The 20699-nt window shown below is 38.3% G+C and overlaps 1 protein-coding gene across 1 annotated transcript; it reads right to left on the bottom strand.

Annotated features, from left to right (window-relative positions):
* Window positions 1–6932: 6932 nt before the first annotated feature.
* kctd2 (potassium channel tetramerization domain containing 2) lies at window positions 6933–17084 on the bottom strand. The gene is made up of 6 exons (XM_053640274.1): window positions 16405–17084; window positions 15216–15324; window positions 12562–12653; window positions 12017–12112; window positions 9803–9928; window positions 6933–9128 (listed from the first exon to the last, which is right to left on the bottom strand). Exons 1-6 carry the CDS (start codon window positions 16750–16752, stop codon window positions 9099–9101), a joined length of 801 nt encoding a protein of 266 aa, XP_053496249.1. The 5' UTR covers window positions 16753–17084; the 3' UTR covers window positions 6933–9098.
* Window positions 17085–20699: the final 3615 nt, after the last annotated feature.

The raw sequence follows: 20699 nt of genomic DNA, 5'->3' as shown, positions 1-20699 counted from the left end.
TCATCCGCAATTATTGCATGGGTTGGTACATCAGAAAAAAGCGAACATTCACTCTGTTTCCATCTACAATTATACCCTGGATTATACCAGCAAACTATGGCTTTTAATTGGACAGCTACATAATAATCTTTGAAAGATTATTAAATCCCCCCTTTTCCTTAGATATCTGAATTGTTTTATAACGAACTCTGGGTTTTTTGTCTTGCCAGATAAATCTTATAATCCATTTGTCCCAGTCTCTAAACTGTTCTTCTGATATCTTTACTGGGAGTGTCTGGAATAAGTATAAGAGCCTAGGGAGCATATTTATTTTAATAATGTTGACTCTCTCCCCTAAATTTAAAAAAAAAAAAAAAAAAAGGGGGGGGGGGGGATAACAGTCGTTTTTATGGAAACCAAATTGTTCTAAGACTCTATATAGGTAAGACCACCTAACAGAATCAAAGGATCAGAATCAGAATCAATAATGCACAAATACATACTGGTGCTAAACATTAGTAATATATCTGCAGTTATGTTTGTGCCCAGTATGGTACCTTTTACTGTATAGTACACCAGTTAACATACATTTGAGTCAAAGGGTGAATTTCAGTGAAGAAGGCAGAAATTCTACAGAATAACATGATAAACCAGATTTAATTTACTTTTTTTTTTTTAAATGATCATCAACATGCACAAACACAACAAAGTAGTTAATATCTTAAAAATATTAGAGGTATTCAAAAACAGTTGAACAGTTGGACAAAATATTAAAAACAGATAAATACACATAAAAGGCAAAAACATTATGTTTTAAGTGTTTTCTCTGTATTCCAATCCCTTGTTTAATATTGATCAGACAATGGTACCAAAGAAACCTTTTAAATTCGTCTGAAATCAGTTTAATTACTTGCAAGAAGTGTAAAGTGTGTCTTATTGAAATAGACAATAGAACCATGTAAACAAAAGCATCTGTTTTCATGAGTGTTTAAATGCACTTTAGAAGAAGTCTATGAACTTACAAGTACTTGTTCCCACTCCTAATATAAATCTTTCACAGTTTGATGAACGTCACCAAGTGAATGTGACAACCTCCTACTGATAGTAAGTCATATTTGATCAAATAATTTGATTTACTTATGTCATTTGTTAAATAAGGTATCTAATACTTTTTTATTCTTCTTTTTAGGATTGTGAATATGGCAGTGTAAAGAATGCAAATTGCAACTAACTAGCAGGTATTTGTTGCTGCAGCATTTTAGACAGTGTGTTTTAGGGGCAGTCATCACTATCCATGCCCATACACAGATTGCCCATGCACAATTAATAAAAGGAGTAAGCTGCTAAATGTAGTCTGCTTAGAGTTAGACAAGTCATTAGGCCATACCTGTATAGTGGTGCAATAAAGTTTGTGAACCCTTTAGAATTTTCTAGTTTTCTGCATAAATATGACCTAAAACATCATCAAATTTTCACACAAATCCTAAAAGTAGATAAAGAGAACCCTAATAATCATTTGAGACAAACATATTATACCTGTTCATTCAGTTATTGAGGAAAATTATCCACTATTACATATCTGTGAATGGCAAAAGTATGTGAACATTTACTTTCAGTATCTGGTGTGACCCCCTTGTGCAGCAATAACTGCAACTAAACATTTGTGGTAACTGTTGATCAGTCCTGCACATCGTCTTGGAGGAATTTCAGCCCATTCCTCAGAACAACTCTGGGATGTTGGTGGGTTTCCTCACACGAACTGCTTGATTCATGTCCTTCCACAACATTTCTATTGGATTAATTTCAGGACTTTGATGTGGCCATTTCAAAAAATAAACTTTATTCTTCTTTAACCGTTCTTTGGTAGAATGACTTGTGTACTGTTGTAGGGTTGTTGTCTGGCTGCATGACCCACTTTCTCATGAGATTCATTTCATGGACAGATGACACTTCCCTTTAGAATTTTCTGGCATAATTCAGAATTCATTGTTCCATCAATGATGCCAAGTCATCCTAGCCCAGATGCAGCAAAACAGGTCTAAACCATGATAAGTTTCTTATGCTGGAATGCAGTAATGCTGGAATGCACTCTTCTGGAAATTCGGTCTATGGTCCAACTCTCGCAAATGTAGTATGAACGTGCGAGGTGCCAGTGCTAGAACGAAAGGAAGCACCTGAAACTGGAACACTTTGCTCCCGAAAGCAAACCTGAATAACTTTGTGTGTCTCTGAATGAACTGAATGTGAAAATAAGCATCTTTCAGATATATCATGACAAACCAGTCCTTGAACCTGCACTTTGCAAGTGTGTAGTCCTGGTGACGCAGGTCCAGAATAGGACACAGACCTCCATCCTTGTTTGGTACTAGAAAATAGCGGCTGCAAAATCTACTTCCTCTAAAGGAGGAACTTCCTGCAGGAGTGAGAGAACTTTTTGCTCTAAAATGGGATCTATCTTCACATCGGAAGGGCGCACTCCACTGAAGCATGGTGGATTGAACCAAAACTGGATGGTATACCCCTGTTGTGTGGTTCATAGAACCCATGGAGATACTCCTGGCAGAAGTTTGCACGCCGCCCCATAGGTCAAAATAGGCATGAGACACTTCGGAACAGGACTCAACATTGTGGCTATGCCTCTGAAGCCCTCCAAGGGTGATGGAATTGCCTGAAACTCAGTAGCATGGGGAAAGCCTCTCGCATCCCCAACCATGAGTGACTGAGACATGAGTGGTATAAAATTGCTTTGTGCCACTGCATAGGCCAGACCCTTTAGAACATTCCCCTAAAGTGTGTGCGCAGCAGGGAAAAACATAGGAAAAATCTGATATGACCCGACAAGGCTCTGGAGGGTGGCACGGAGAAAGGCAGATGGTTGACGGTCTGAACACTAACTCCATTGGGGGGCCTGCCCTCCATTTCCTGACTGAAAAGTCATGGACGGCCCTGCGGTTCTGAAAACCAGGAGGACTTAGCCGCCAGCTTCAATTCAATGTGCTTACAGGGGCACTGTCAAGCCACCGGATAAGGCAGGGCACCCCAGCCTGCTAGAGGAGGGGTAACCCGGCTTGCCACTCTTTTGGGCTGCCTTAGGGCACTGGAGAGAGCTTTCTCTGGGATGGCCTGAAGCATCTGAAGGTTCTCAAGCTCTTTGTGGAATGAGCTGCTTGAATGCTGCCGACTGTCGTTTTGCTGTGCAGAACTTTTCAACGACTGTGCTTACCATGTTGCCAAAAAGACCAGACTGGGAGATCAGAGCGTTCAAAAGGAAGTTCTTGTCCCGTTTTCTAATCTCTGTCAGGTTTAACCAGAGATGTCTCGCCTCTGCGGCCAAACCTGCCATGGAGCGTCCGACTGCACGAGCGGTGAGTTTCATCACTCTTCAGAGCTCTTTGACCACCTCCGGAGTCAAACCATCTCCTTCATCCATGTCCTTAAGGACATTCGCCTGGTAGGCCTGTAATATAGCCATAATGTGCAGCGCCAAACTTGCAGATCAGCGCAGAAGTCGTCCTACTGGGCTTTGTAGGCAGTACAAGCCGAGCCTTCCATGAGGAGGCCAAAGATGGTGAGAGATGGAAAGCTAGTAGGGCTGTGATGATGGCCATGACAACCGCAATGACTACATGTAGTAGTGTCACATCACACGCCACGTTAATATTTCTGCTCTATGACAAGTACAAAGTTTTGTATAATAACAGGTGCGATATTAATTTGTACGTATAGCCTACGATATAGTGGGATATTTTATATTAATACACAAATTACATAATCATAATCAAATGCCTTATATGGTGGTGTCTGTTTGGCGCAGGCTTGTTTGAGCACGGCAAAATCCAGTCAGGCGAATTCTGCAATTTCACTTCGGGTTCTGCCACTGCGATGGACCTTGTTGGGAACCCAAATGTTACACTGGTGATCTGGGAACATTTGGATTCGTGCCTAATGAGAGAGATGAAGCCATATGTTGGCTTTGTGGGGGGAAAAATTTGTTAAACAGGCAAACACTAGTCTACAAATCTCAGGAGCCATCTCCAGGCATGTCACCAAGCCACATTAAAAAAAAATTATTTCATATTTAGATTTTTAACATATTATTTAGGTTACCGCCCTGGTATTTCTTTCAAAGTTTTATAGGTATACTACACTTGCAAAAGAAATAAAGTATTCTTCAGAGAAATGTACGACCGTGTTTAACTTCATCTCTTTATTACCATTTCTTCTCCTCTCCACTTGCATGCAATCACAATACCATATCCCACAGCGCTCTCAGGGGGGCAAAAATGACACAACAAGGCTGAATTCAGTTGTTTCACTGATGGAAGTGCTAAAATAAAGCCTAATTTTTTATATTTAGGTTTTTATTTAATTTAAGCCTATAAAATTATATATTACATTATATTATATTATATTATATACTATATAGTGATTATAAATATCAGTCCCCCCCCCCCACCACCACTCACTGTGGTGGTACAAAGATCAGGAAAGAATGGCAGCTGTGTGCATGCTGTGCAAAAGTAAGGGCCAGGCAGGAAGCGCTCCTCCAATTTAGAAGGCTCACCTCGCTGAACCTGCTCAGGCCAGTTGTGCAAAAGCTCCTCAAAAAATGCTCTAGCAAGGGCCATATAAACATCATCCTGAAGAAAGAGAAATCTGAGGAGGAGGTGGTGCCACAGTATATATGGCACGTGTGACTCAGTGCCGGTGTCAGCGCCATCAGCCATTGAATTTCCGTGATCTATACAGTCTCCAGACAATCACTACCACCCTGGGATGTTCCTATAGAGTCAGTTACTGATGCAGCTTCAAAGTGAACCTATGAAATGGAAACCGGAGTTTCACCAGATATGGAAACCTGAAACCTTTCCTTCCACGTTTTTGCATTTCTTTAAGACATGTAGGGGGTAATCATGGTCACATGCAATTCGAGCATTGTTCCATTTCAGTCCTCCTTTTTCCATACCTGCCTCAGAATTTCTTTTGTTTTATAGCTCAGGAATTTGACGATGTTGGAGCGTGGCGTTGTGGTGCCAAAGCTCTATGAGCCCTCTGAATATGCAGGTCTGTCGATGGGTTAAGCCCCAGCCCATTCTTCAGTAGTTCTTTAATGAAGCTGATGGTTGATGGGTCATTTTCGCTGCCTTCCGGTTGCCCGTATATACGCATGTTTTCCCGCCTGGACCTACCCTCCTGATATGTCAACTTAGCCTCAAGCTGGGCCTGAAGCTTTAGCAGTTCAGACAGCACCTCCCCCACCTGTTGTATTTGTTCCTCAGCCTCTGCAATACGACTCTCGGCTTCCTCCATCCTCTTGTTAATGTTATTTAAATCCTCCTTAATGACCACCAGTTTTTCCATTGTTTTCCTTTCGAATTCTCTTAACTCTGCAAATATTCTCACCAAGCTAATTTTCCCCCTCACTGTTAGCATATTGGCTCGTGGCACGAGCTGTTTAGCCCAATTCTTCAGACGCTATCTATCTCATCTCAACAGCCTGGGAGTTTCTTTTGTCTTTCTTTCCATTACAGTGGTCTATGTCAAAATTTAGTGAGCAAAATTGGGAATTATTAGGGGTTTTTGGAAGTTTTTGTCAGGAGAATGGTTTTCTCACAGCCATCAGAGTTCACACGCTACTGACAACCTCGAACACATACATTTTATGATAAAAATCTGATATTTTCTTTCTCCCCCCTCATTGCAATCTGTACACTGAAAGAAACGGCATCAGATGACATTTAAAAAACAAACAAAACTGTTTATATATATATTTATATATTAAAGGACAATCTGACTATTCATTTCCAGAACACTTAGCTCCACAAACTTTGTTTAGACAAAAGGTCACACATGACATCAATACAGTCGATAACTTAACACATTCAAAACATCTGGTGTAAGGAGCAGGTTTGCAATACAAGTTTAAATGCCTTTCTTGGTATGTGTGCCCACATGCACACGTGTGTATGTACTGTATATCCAAGCATGCAGGTGATGCAGACTATTGTGGCAGACTTTAATGTGAACAAATAAGACAGGTCTGCACTCCTGACCAATTGGGTCACCTTCTAAATGTCCATTTAGTGCTAAACATTTTATCCAGATAGGTTTGGACAAAACAAAATGAAAACACAATAAACAGGAGTTGCGAACTGACTGACTGACTGAAAGTTTCCCCTTGCACATGGCATCCAGTCTCTCTGAAAAACTGTCCATGCACCATTTTACCCCTACACTACCACAAGGCTAGACAAAGTCCCAGTATAGAATATTATATACTCTAACACAATGCATGCTTTCAAGTTCACATACCAAAAAACACAGTCCCCCTTCCCTCCCCACAGACTGACAGAACACCAAATAACTGCTGTGAAGTTTTTTTTCCCCCTTCTACATAAAACATTTTTGCCTCTGTTTCACAAAAAAAAAAAGAAATGGGAGAGGCAACATGGAAAATAAATCTATAATTCAATGGGACTACATGCTCCAATGTCTTTATGATACATAAATCTTACAAAATCCTCCCATTAATTAGGGAACCGTTACATAATTGTTTTTTTTTTATATAAATGACCTAACGTATAGTGTACTGACATGATATTTCTCCATGTCTCTGCTGTTTAACAGAAAGTTTAAGACGCAGACATAATTAAAGTGCAAGTAAAAGATTAAGGGTGCAAACAAAATGTTTCTTCAGGATGGGAGAAAAAACATAAACCAGTTACACTCACACAATGAAAATGTGAAACGCCAACCTGAACTAAATACACACGGAATCTGAAACAAGGGATCATTATACACTGACTTAGCCAGGCATTTGTGTTAAGAACCCTGTATGAAGGAAAATCTTAAGAAATGCTGTGCACAACATTAGACACTGATAGTGGTACAAATGACAACTGTGTATAGTACAGAGTATAGACACAGCTGATTTTGTCTCAGTGATCCCCCCCCCCCCCCCCCCCCTTATTTTGCATGAGTCATAAAACAAATACAATAGCAAAGATCAAATCTTACTTTCCTGCAGCAGGGAGATCTATAGCTCAGACACTCAATATGAAAACTTCAATAATAAACAATTGTAGGTCAACAAAAAGAAACACTCCACGGGTTACATTTCATCAGATCAGATTATTGTTAGGAGTGGAAATCGAGCCAAATTCTAAGCGTCCAAATGCAAGAAGGGATAAGGAACCTTTCAACTGGGCTATCTAGAGTTGCCTTACAAATTATCCCTCTGATAAAATTCTGCTTTGTAAAATCAAAGTGAAAATTTAAAGACTATTTAAACTGGCAACCCCTTCTCCTTTGCTTCACATGTTATAGCAGGGGACAGAAAAAAAAAATATTCGTGCTTTTAAATGTGCACTTATAACCAAAAAAAAATTCGCATTGACATGCTGCCTGTGACAGCCATCAGCTGCTTTTCAATGGACATTGAAACAAACATCAAAGCATGCAGTTTTACATTCTATGTGATACTGAACAAGGATCTTATGTTAAAATACTGTCAGAAGATCATGAAGCACACTTGTTCCTAGCAGATAACTTTTAAGGGTGTGTAATTTGATTTAGAAAGCTAGTCTTAAGTGGCTAAATATCAAACAATGAGGGCAATTCAGTGTAAAACAGGACCAAATACTGGCTCTGATGTCAAAATATGAAAGAAGCACAGTTTACCTGAAGTAATACAAGATTTTTGACATGAGGGCAAGCATCTCAATCCATGTAAAATAGAGCCCTTAACATTCACTGCTATTCCACTACAACTTATCTAACGTTTTAAGTGTTGTTGTTTTGTTTTTTTTAAATATGTGATATAAACAGTTAAACAGCCAAAATAGAGTTAGAGATAGAGTTCTATGGAGTGCTAGAGCTGAACTTACTAAGTCAAAAAAAATTAACAATCATTCAACAGAACAAAGTTCTGCCGTGACTTTCATTTGAGTATGTTGTCCATCAACAGTCTCATGGAGCTCATTTGTGACAAGACAAAGAACTGATGCACTTATATAAAGAGAAACAAAACTATTCTTGAGAAATAGTGTGAAATAAGACTATGGAGTGACCAGTTTTCCAGTCACACATGAATAGCCAGAGGGAGAACACAACACAAAAATTTACATACAAGTGACGAGGCACTGGACAAAGTAGACTAGGACAAGGAGTTGATTCATAAGCTTCCCCAGTCAAATGTGACTGTTACAATACATAAACAACTTTTATAACAACCTCTATTGTAATACAACCATATTCATGATCTTTACAAGCCACCAACACTGCATGTTTCTTTTTGACGTGTCCATGTTAGGAGGGGTGAATAAATACCTCCAGCATGACCTGGAACATTTGATTCCTGTCAATGAACTCAAGTGGGTCAAATGAGAACAGGGAAATTATAAGATACATTACAAACTGAAAACAAATGGCTCTGCATGTTCAAAGGCCAAGCCAGGCTGTGGTAGACACTGAAATGATAACGAGTGAGTGTTGCTGCTGATATTCATTCAAACACTCGCTCCGTTTTACACAGTGAGTCAATGTGCTTGCTATGAGAAGGGTGTAGGGGGGCAAACGATTCTGTTTTGTCTACTTTTTTGCACCCCTGGAAGTCCTGAGGAGATTCTGATGATGGAAACACAGCCTAGCTGACCAGGGCACAAGCATTCCTTGTAACTAGCATGCCAGCAATGACATAGTCTATAGATAATTATGACGAGGATATGAAGGCGATTAATGATCAAGTTCCGAGGCATCGTGGATGACTACATTAGTTGTTATAGTGACGGACCTCGAAAATCTTACTTGGACTCCTCCCTAGTCATCATGGTGAGTCCCACACGGAGTGAGGGGAGTCAACACGGATCAACTAACTTTGTAGCATTTTTTACATTTTTGATAACAGCAGTGATCTCATTTGATGGTGCTGGATGGGCAATGTTGCAGCACTGCAGGGAGGGGGGACACCCCCACTGTGGAAAGGCACAAGGGAGGAGGGTGATAAAAAGGAAGGGCAGCCATGTGAGCTGATGGAGTCAGCTGTATGGTTAAAGAAGGGAGACTAGAGGAGAAGAGGGGAGATGGGGGAAATCTGTGTCAGCACAGCGAAGGTGGTCTCCTCACATCCGGGAACCTCTCTCCTGAAGGATCTGTGAAAGAGGGAAAAATCAGCCAGTAAATCAACACAACATGGACCATAAACAGATCGCAAGAAGAGTTAACAGATTAATAAATCTGATGATGGAAAAACTCCTATATTTTATGTAATAGTGGTTTGGTTGACCAGAACAACAATGCAAATGATCCTGATACATTGTATGCAAGCATGGATACATTTTTCTCAAATCTACTGAATTCTATTTACAACTTTGTGGTCGCAGATCAGGCACAATATACTGATACTATGGTCAACTGATATTTCTCGTGTTTTACGGTAACCTCTGATATGGGGTTTGTGATAAAGTCAATTTTATACTGCAATCGTTAAACATTTTTGGATGGTAAAGATCATAGAATATACATTTGATGTTAATGTGCTCTAATGAATGGGTTCAACATAAGCACATGATAATATTCTCATGCCATGACAGTCTGTCTGATAAATGTCAATAATGTCTTGTATTCAGTCACGTTATTTAATTTCTAAAGGAATAATTATTTATTTACAAATTAACCCAACTATGTGATTGGGTATAAAAATTTGTCAATAAGCTATTATAATTATTACCATTAATTGCAGCCCCAATTAAAAAATGATCAAATTTTGAGCAGATCTATTTGAAAAAATCTAAATGATAAACATAGACTTCAACTTTGACCTCACCTTAGCCTTCTCAGTTGGCTCAATAACAATACCATTAGTGGAATTGTTGAGTTCCCGGGAAACCACACACAGAAACTCTGCTTGGTCCTCATTTCCGTAGTTGTAAGAGGAGCCAATGCTTATAAGCTAGAAGAGTAAACAAGTCAAATCCATCAAACTCATGGCATCATAAAGAGTTCGCTAAATAAATATGAGTTGAAATACAAATAATTCATACAGACTGCAAAAACAGATAACGTCACAAACTAATTTACGTCATGCAAGCTTGAAATGTGAAAAACAATGGGCTAAACTTTTAAGGCTTTACAAGAACTTTGCAGTTCTTCAGAGTGAATGAATAGATGAGTAACTACCCTGTTCAAGCATTTATCTAATTCGCTTAGACTGAAATTACAGATGTGCACTTCCATTGAGTAAATGCCATTACCGAGGGACTAATGGAGAACAAGCTAAGAAGATTACAAAAAAAGGTTAACAAACCAACTTACAGAATAGGGAGCTATACAGTCATGTGAAGAAATAAGTACACCTCATGGAACTTGTTGGCTTTTTTTTTTTTCTTAAATATTTGGACAAGCAAACATTTAATCATGTTTGAAACAGTGCCTGTTAATAAAGTTGATATACCTGAACAAAACCACAAGGAAAATTATATTCTTCAATCATTTATTCAGAAATATCAATAGATTTATATCAATAGATGTGATCTTGTTCTGTGGAAAAAGTAAGTACACCCTTGGCCTAAGAAGCTAGTATTGCCCCCTTTAGCAGAAAGAACTTCTTGTAGGCATTTTGCATAATTGTCCACCTGTCTCGGACATAGGCTTACTGGATTTTTTTTAACCACTCTTCCATGCAATATTCTTTCAGTTGCAAGACATTTGAGGGTTTTCTGGATTGTACTGCCTGTTTCAAATCCCCCCACAACATTTCAATGGGATTCAAATTCAGGCTTTGACTAGGCCATTCCATAACCCTCCTTTTCTTCTTTTTGAGCCATTCCTTTGTGGATTTGCGAGTGTGCTTAGGATCATTATCCTGTTGAAAGGTCCACTTTCAGTTCAACTTAAACTTTTGGACAGATGGCCTCACATTATCTTCAAGCACTCTTTGATAAGATGCAGAATTCATAGTTGAATCAATGAATGCAAACTGTCCAGTTCCTGAGGCAGTAAAACAACCCCAAACCATAACATTTCCACTGCCGTGCTTTACAGATGGTACGAGGTGGTTCTCCTGAAAAGCTGTCTTTGGTCACCGCCTAACAGGTCTCCTGTTACTGTGGCCAAACAGCTCATTATTCCAAAAGGTCTGGTCTTTGCCTATATGCTCATTGGCAAACTGTAGTCTTGTAAAGGCTTTTTCCTGGCACACCTCCCATGCAGGTCAAATTTGTGCAATCTCTTTCTGATTGTGGACACATGCACTTTGACACCAACAGTTGAAAGACTTACTAGGAGATCCTGTGATGAAATTTTGGGGTTATTGGAGATTTCTTTTTGCATCAGACGGTCTGCAGAATTTGCTGGTCCAGTGCTGGACAAATTCGCAGTCGTTTGAAATCTACGCCACTTGTAGATTATTTTCCTTACTGTGGAATTATGTATTTCAAATAATTTGGAGATCTTTTTAAATCCCTTGACAGACTCATAGGCAACCACAACCTTTTTTTCTGAAGGCCTTACAGAACTCTTTAGATTTTGGCATGATGACACCACACACCTCAATAACAAAGGGAACACCAGATACTAGATATGAGAGGGGTATAAATAAAGACAGGTTCCACCTGCACTCCCTAAGCAGGTTCTAATTATTGGCACCCAATCTTGAACCCCTGAGATGAATTTTATGGATTTGAAGGTGTGATAAATGTAGGGGTGCACTTACTTTTTCCATGTGACTGATCTGGGGGTTTTTTTTTTCCATCTAAATTGTAAAAATTACTACAAAAAGTACATTTTATGTGTAATCTGATGGAGTGCATCAACTTTATTAATAGGCACTGTTTCAAAGAGGATCAAATGTTTGCTTGTCCAAATATGTCAAAAAAGCCAACAATTTCCATGGGGTGTATTTATTTTTTCACACGACCATATATTCAGAATGGCAGTGTGCGATTCCGTGTAACCTGTGTTACGGTTAAACAATTCCGTACAAAAATAAATAAATAAATACCCTTAATTAAAGGGTCGAGCTGACACAAAGGCAGCTCACCTGTTCAAATTTCCACCCATCAGACATTGTGGAGACCATTTGAGTGAGTTCCTCTTCTTGGCACTGAAGTACACGATACACATGTTTCACTGGGCCCTGAAAATACAAAGACCCTTTTTTACAAACCACAATCCAGACAGGAAAACATGTTATTGTAGAAATCAAAAACAAGTAATTAAACACTGAGATAGAATAAGAGAGGCAAGAATACCGTAATGAAAGCAGTGAAACAGTACTTAAGGTCTGGCTTAACAACACCTACACATACTGTTATATTCAGTTTGGTTGGGTTTTTTATTAGTTAATTATTCTGCCGGGATAGGAAAATACTTGTCTACTTAACACCAATTTTCAGTTATTTTTCACTTAATTGATTATAAAGCTTAAAGAGAAGGGGCATGCTCCTTATCATAAAAGACCTGATGGTGCAATTTGTAAACTGTGAACTCAATATCCAGCTCCGGGACTTAATCCACTTTCTCAGCTGACCTGCCAAGAAACAAGCTCACAAAAGCACCCTTCGTCCTGGCTTCGTTCTCACACACCTGAGACGTCCTGTTCTCATTGTCTCGTATCCTCTCCTTTACCAGCCTCACCAATGACGCAATGTTGTAAAATTCAGCTTCCTCTAGAACACCTGCAGGAGCCAGAATGGACAGCATTGTAAGATTTTTTTTTTGTAAGACAATTCAAGACGTGGAGGAATGCTACCACTGGCAATCTTTATTTATCATTCCTTAAAATATAAAGTAAGCATCTTGCAATTAACAAAAAAAAAATCTTCAGCAACATGTATTATAGATCACGGACAGTTTAATGTGCCCAAGATAAAACAATACGTTAAAATGTTTAGGCCACAATGCATTCATATTCTTTAGTCTGACTAATATGAAGGTGTTGATTTTTTATATATATATATTTTATTAATTTTTTTTAAATAAAAGCATGGCTCTGACAGTAGTTTGACTACCAGGTTTATATTAAGGCCCTGGTTATAATAGAACATAGCTTTCTATAGTAACAGCTAATTCACAGAGACTTTTATGGAGACGTGCCACATAAATCAGTCTGTATAGGGTTTTGCAGTGTTTTTTTAGTGATTGTTGCAGCCAAAAATGCTTGAATTTGTTGCGTTTTTCGTTTTTTTTTCTTCGAAATTTGCAATGCAACTTGCGGAGATTTCTGTTCTTTTTTGCGGAAAACCACTTGAATTCCAGCAATTGCTTGAAATTGTTTTGCACAGTCTTTCACAGTGTTTGTCGGTAAATGCAACCTTTTAGCTGTACCCATGTTCGACGCACACGAATCAAAGAGGCATTTGACTGAATGCTTGTTGTGATGATGTCACATGACACGTGTTGGGCCAAATCTAAGGAAAGATGGTCATTTTGAAAAATTGCAAGTTCCTACAAATATTGTGGAGTTTGCTTGATTTTGCATTGATTTCTGCAATCACAAAATCCTGGAGGGACTGATTAATGGATTTAAAACCTATGTGCAATCCATGATATGGTGACATTTTCTTTGAGGAGATGTTTTGGAAGATTTCTCCAGTGTCAGCAAATCACAGGTGAGGATGTTCGTCTAAGTTGTGCAACATGACAGTCTTCAGGACGGAGAGCATTGTGGTTTCTTGGTACCATTAGATGCTGTTTTGTTTTTTGTTTTGTCTTATCAACTTTAAAAGAAAGAAAAGAGTGGCTGGAGAGGGACCGACTGTTTATGGCTGTACAGTCCATGATCACTTGTTTTGAAAATGTTCCACAACATTAAAAGAGATAAAATGTACAAAGAGAGACCTAAAGATTCCTGAATTGTAAAAATATTATATATTATATATATTTTGTAAGGTTGCAACAACTAATCGATAAAATCAATAATAATCGATAATTAAAATAATGGACAACGAATTTCATTATGGATTAGTTGGATCTGTGACGTCACTGTGGATACCCCCCCCACCCCACCCCCCACCCTACCCCCCACCCTTACCAGTTAACCCTTAGTTTCTGTTTTTTGCTTTTTTTAGCATTTTAATATAGTGATTTAACTTCTGCCTTAACGCTTGTGGACAATCAGTTGTTTTTAGTTTTCAAAATGTTAATATTTTTAAAAATCTATTTATTATTTTTTTAAATATTAACATTAATCAAATTTAATACCTTTTTCATAACCTTCAATTTGCACAATGTTTGAAGGACAACACTGGGCAGAATGAAATAAAGTTGTTGTTTGTTTTTTTTTTTAATTCCAGAAAATAAAAATTGGCCATTTAATCCAACTAATCGATTAATCAAAGAAATAATCGACAGATTCATTGATTACCAAAATAATAATTAGTTGCAGCCCTAATATATTGTTATAAAATTTACAGCGTTTCTCATTTAATCCCCTTCAAAGTACTCTCCTTGTGATGTGAAACACCTGTCTCAGTATTTCTCCCATTCCTGGAAACATTTCCAGCACTCATCTTTTGTCATCATGTCTAGAGCCTCCTGTGATTTTTTTTTCTTCTGGATTTCCTCTACAGTAGCAAATCTTTTCCCCTTTAGTGTCATTTTTAATTCTGGGAACAAGATGAAGTCGCACGGAGCGAGATCCGGCGAATACAGTGGATGTGAAGCGATAACCACATGGTTTCTGGCTAAAAACTCCTTGGTTGACAACGCAGTGTGTGCAGGTGCATTGTCATGGTGCAAGATCCAGTTGGGGGTGTGCCACATCTCCAGACGTTTTTTCCTTATGCTTTCCCATAGATGCCTAAACACTTCAATGTAAAATCGCTTAGGTGCGCACAGCAGATTGAAACTCCGGGAATATTTGGGTCCCATCTAGAATAATGTGTAGATCTTTAAAAAAAATTTTAATGTTAGTTTTTAACAATCAACTCCGCATTGCTCTGGGCTACATCACACCACCATAACATAGCATGTCCAGTCACGTTTTATTAGCTACTCAAGCAGAAAAGAGTCATTGAGTTTGACTAACTCCTATATCATGAAACATCAACAAACATGTTTAAATTAGTATAACAAACACCATGCTTTGGACACGCTTTACCCTACAATGATGAAACACTTAATGCAGCCACCATTCCTGCACTTTGTATTCTCTCTCTACACATAAAATAGTCCCTAAAAGAAAGCCCACAGCACAATGTTATTATGACATAGCAAGCACAGAACACAGACTATCTCACCCTCCTCTGCAAGGTTCTTGTTGATGATCAGCTTTCCGTGCCTCAGGTAATTCAAGATAGGTCCAAAGTATGTGGGGTCTCTATCAATCAAATAAGCTCCTGTCTCATCCTGTGCAGAAAAAGATAATGTTATGATTACATACAAAAACAAAACAGAAAACACATCCACCCAATATCGAGTATTATTATCTTTGCAGCAGGAGTCACACCTGACACGTTAGACTTTATTTCAACAACACTGTCTAATATAGTATCTATTACAAAAAGTCTTACTTACACTGTATTTATATTAGTTAAAGACCTCGGTAGGTATTACATTGAAACTGTCATTACCTTCAACTTCAGCTTAAACATTTTTAACCTGTGCACATTTTATAGTTTTGTTTGTATATAGTTACATGTGTTTTGAAAGCATTTAAATCATGCCTCACATACTGGATTATACGGCATCTCTCACACAAGGCAGGGTTGCATGTGAAATATATACCTTAGAGAAAAAGGCATGCCAAAATGAGAAACTCGGACTAAAAGTGACTGAAGAACAGCAAGTACTGACCCGTTTGATGGTGTGACTTCCATGTCGTAGTTCTGTATTTTAATTTATATGTGTGTCATTGTGGAAAGTGTTTATACAGTATACTCCTACTGCAAACAAAAGCGTTTTTAAACCGCGTTTAAATACCCTAAAGTAACTTGGATATCTGCAGACACTCTGTACTTGGTTATATTGGTACATTTCAGTTCATGTCATTTTCCTGCTCCTTGACCTAAATAGAGCTAAAACACAGAAGCACAGAAGAGGAAGAAAGGCACAGAAGTGGGACAAGTTTAGCTAAATAGGTTGCGCACTATTAATCATAGATAATGATGGAATAATAAGGGGTTTAATGAATGCCTGCATAATAAAAACCCTTTCTGATTTCTGATCAAGCCCAGTTTTAGTATCTGCTTGTAAGAGTTGTAGTATCTGCTGGAATGCATAGCTTTGAGGGGATTCTCAGTGGAAATGTGTATATCTGATCTAGCCTAGATTTGGTAGGATAGTGCACCGTATACACAAAATCAATGATTCATGTCACTAACACATACACGAGTATGCATACAAAGCCTTCAGGTTTCAAAAATGTGCACGGCGTGTTGTTTAAAAACGAGGTGGATTGTATAAAGCAAGCATCTCCTGAAGGCTCACCTTATCTGAGTCTAGATCAGGGTCTTCCTGACAGAGTCGGTACAAGAAGGATTTGGGATCCCTGCATAAGGTTTGTTTGGTTGTGATGAAGTAGGTGCCCCCGACGTTAAGCCGGACCCACCGGGACCCCGGTTTCTCTGTGGACTCTGATGGGGATGTGGGGCTGCTTTTCATCGGGAAGCCGAACACAGCTCTGGTCGCAGACAGGCCCGGACTTGCAGAACCGCTCCGAGCTGGAAGAACGAAGCTGGGCGACGGGAGGCGCATGCTAACGGAGCCGCGGGTCTCCCGGTGCTCGCTCTGCTCCATGAGGCCGCACGCATTCGCTTCAATGTGTAGCTCTGCCATGCTCTCCAAACGACAAAACAGTCCGTCTAATTAGTGATTCCTCCACGTGGCTATCTCAGCTTAATGTCAAATTATGTAAACAACCGCTCGCTAGATAAACTAGCCAGCAAACTGCTTTTTCCTCTAATGAACTGCACGTCTGTAAGGCGTTGTTAAACTAAACAAATAGCTCTAAGCGCACTGATAACGGCGACCAAAACGTCGTAATGTATTAGAAACACTGCCTTGCAACGACATAGTTCATAATTCCCTAAAACACGACATTGCTCCACCTTGTTTATTCAATCGACTCCTGCAAGCGCCCTAATATTATGGAGGAACTAAAAGACATCATTTCCGGGTCGCTCTAACGCGTACATAATAAGAGCGTCATAGACGCCATGGAGAACTTTTACTGTAAAAAAAAAATAAATAGATACTACGGACCCCCTCAAGACAGATTTTGTAATGAACATGATCTAATGATTAAAATATTAGACCCGTTATTAAAATATGTACAGTAATCATATGGCTATTTATTATAGCTGTGTAGCTTTTTATTCCTAATTTCTCCCATCAAAACACATTACACCAAGGTGACAGTATTTATAGGCCGACATGTTGCTGTTGTTGTTGTTGTTTTTCCCCTCAGTTATTGAGGTTTAGATTAAACCCATTCAATGCCAGTGACCAGTCAATGACTTTGAAAGAACTTAGTAATCCATTCATCCATCCATTTTCTATATCGCTTATCCTTCAGGGTTATGGGAACCTGGAGTATCTTAGGGAGCATGGGGCACAAGGCGGCGTACACCCTGGACGGGGTGCCAATCCATCGCAGGGCACAGTCACACACACAATCACACACTATGGATACTTTGTACATGCCAATCAGCCTACCATGCATGTCTTTGGACTGGGGGAAGAAATGGAGTACTTTCACACTATCCGTTGTTACCCAGATGAGGACGGGTTCCCTTCTGAGTCTGGTTCCTCTCAAGGTTTCTTCCTCATATCATCTTAGGGAGTTTTTCCTTGCCACCATCGCCACCGGCTTGCTCAGTAGGGATAAATTCACATACTTAAAATCTGTATCCTGTGTTTATATGTTTCTGTAAAGCTGCTTTGAGACAATGTCCATTGTTTAAATAAAATAAAATAAAAAGCACTATACAAATCAATTGAATTGAGTACCTGGAGGAAACCCCCACACCACGGGGAGAACATGCAAACTCCACACACACAGGGTAGTGGCAGGAATCAAACCCCCAACCCTGGAGGCGTGAGGCGCACATGCTAACCACTAAGCCACCGTGTGAGAACTTGATAATAAATATGGTAATTTGGGGATGTGATTTCCACCATTGTAACCCTCTGCTTATGCTTCAGGGATCTGAGAGGTTTCTGGGCTCCACTTTGAGAGCCACAGATATAAGTATACATATATGCAGACATCCCAAGTTCAGGGAGGTAGCTCCACCACCCCCGCAACCCTATATATATATATATATATATATATATATATATATATATATATATATATATATATATATATATATATATATATATATATATATGTGTGTGTGTGTGTGTGTGTGTGTGTGTGTGTGTGTGTGTGTGTGTGTAAGAAAAGTTGTCTAAGAAAACATGGTTAACTACAGTTCATTTGCAATAAGTTGGTATGGTTTTGTTATTGGGTTCTTATGGACACCGTGTTCACTCCTGCATAGTAGAATGAAGTTGAGTGCACATTGTAACAGTTATCTTATTAATTTATGTCTATTTCTTTTCTATCTTTGAATGTCAGGGGGTTAAAAAAAAACAGTGTTATTTTTTATTTTGCAAGGAACAAAAAACAAATTGTGTTTTCTTACAAGAGACTCATTCTGATTTGAATGATGAAAAATTTTGGAAAATACAATGGAGTGATTTAGCCTTGTTTGCACATGGATCTTCACATTTGGCTGGAGTAATGTTATTATTTAACAGATTTGAAAGCTCTGTAATTGTTCATAAAGGGGATACAGAAGGTCACTGGTTAATGGTAGATGTGGAAATAAATGACACGTTATATATTATCATGTATTTACGGTTATAACGACAAAGTGGCTAATAGAGAAATGTTTGAGAAACTTGGTAATCTGGTTAGAAAATGTGATAATGGGGGAGACTTTAATAAAGCCCCTGGTTCATGGTTAGACCAGAAACCCCAAAGAAGTTCACATTCTGTGTACAACAACAAATGTGGTTGACTACTGGAGGGTTTAACCCCTCAGGAAACAGACAATGCTCGAGACTAGCTTATTGGCTTATTTCTAGTGAATTATGTAATGATGTCTCAGACTGTATAATTTCAGCTTCCCCACTTACAGATGACTGTATGGTTACTCTGTCCTTATCAATTTCTAAGAAACTTCAGATCTCTCCTAATATTTGGAAGTTCAATAATGATTTGTTAAAGAATGACAGATTTTGTCAACAGGTGATGACTCTCATTGAGGAGATTGAAAAGCTTGATATGTATTGCATTAATAAATGGGAATGGTTTAAATTTAAGGTCAATTAATACAACTAAGGCCATTGATACAGTGATGAGAAAACAAAAACAAAAGGAACTGATTGGGAAAATAAATTTATTTGCAGTTAATACACAAGTGTCACCAGAAAACACAGCAAAACTACAATTGTTGCAATCTCAGTTAGAGGAGTTGTACTCAGAAAAAGCCAATGGGGTTTATATCCATTCAAGAACCTGGTGGATTGAAAAAGGAGAAAAAAGTACATCATATTTTTTCAGCCTTGAAAAAGACAAACAAAGAAAAAATATTATAAGCTTGAGATTAATGCAGTTTTTTTCAAGAGCATCAGGCCTATGCCTAAATGTAAAAAAAAACAAAAAAGTGAACTGTTACTTCTGTATTCGTGTGTTGAGGAAAGTATAGAATCCATTCCAGTTAAATCTGAGGAGAAATACTTTGGTTTAACAATATCTAAAAATTCCAATACAAGAGAACTAGTAAATACAGAAGAGAGAATTGGTAGTATGAAAAAATCTCATAATCACTGGCTTATGAGAGATCTGTCAATTATGGGCAGAATCCTTTTGACCAAAGCAGAAGGCATATCTAAACTAATTTACCCATCTTATTCTCTTTATGTTTCTCCTCAACTGATTAAAAAGGTTAACTCTGTAATGTTTAATTTCATATGGAAAAACAAACTCATTATATAAAAAAAAATCCCAGATGATTAAAGATTATAAAAACGGAGGTCTGAAAGCCACTGAATTGGAGTACTCAACCTGAATTGGATTAAATCGTATTTAACACAACCTAATTCAATATGGTTTCATGTACCAAAATGTGCATTCAAGAGAGTCTGAGAATTAGAATTTTTGCTGAAAAGTGATTTTGAGATGTCTAAATTGCCTATTAAGCTTTCAAATTTCCACAAGTAGATATTGCACTACTGGAAAAATAATATTTACTCACAACTTCACACCACATGGCTCCACCCTGTGGAATAATAGGACCGTTACAATACATAGGAAGACATTCAACAAGAGTGGTATGAGAAAAAAGTTTTATATGTTGCTGATTTGATCGATGAAGCTGGTCATTTGATTCAATATAGTTCATTCATGGAAAAATTTGTGACAAAATGTTCCTTTAGAGAATTTAATAGTGTGTGTAGAGCAATCCCTCTTTCATTGAAAGAACTAATACAAACACTCTTACATATTCAAAATGCATTTGTTAATTTGCCCGAGTTGAAGATTGGAGAAGTGTACATTGGGGACAAAAAGTGTAATGACAAAGTAATAGGAAATGTATTAAAATGTAAACTATTCTACGATTTCAACACACCAGCAAAAGTTAAAATTTTTGGTAATGAAACATTTAGAATCACATTTGAATTTAGACAATTTGCACAAGTAATAAGACAGCTGATAAATAACTATGCAATAT

The sequence above is a fragment of the Ictalurus furcatus genome, chromosome 13 (genome assembly GCF_023375685.1).
Source record: "Ictalurus furcatus strain D&B chromosome 13, Billie_1.0, whole genome shotgun sequence".
NCBI lineage: Eukaryota > Metazoa > Chordata > Actinopteri > Siluriformes > Ictaluridae > Ictalurus > Ictalurus furcatus.
The sequence above is the reverse complement of the archived record's forward strand: the minus strand, read 5'-3'. Positions and strand labels throughout refer to the sequence as shown.

Excerpts from the sequence above, each read along its gene's own strand:
- kctd2 (XM_053640274.1), bottom strand. The coding sequence starts at position 16,752 with ATGGCAGAGCTACACATTGAAGCGAATGCGTGCGGCCTCATGGAGCAG. Across the intron at positions 15,325-16,404 it reads CTGATCTAGACTCAGATAAG|GATGAGACAGGAGCTTATTT; the intron begins GTGAGCCTTCAG and ends TTTTCTGCACAG. Across the intron at positions 9,929-12,016 it reads ATGGGTGGAAATTTGAACAG|CTTATAAGCATTGGCTCCTC; the intron begins GTGAGCTGCCTT and ends TTACTCTTCTAG.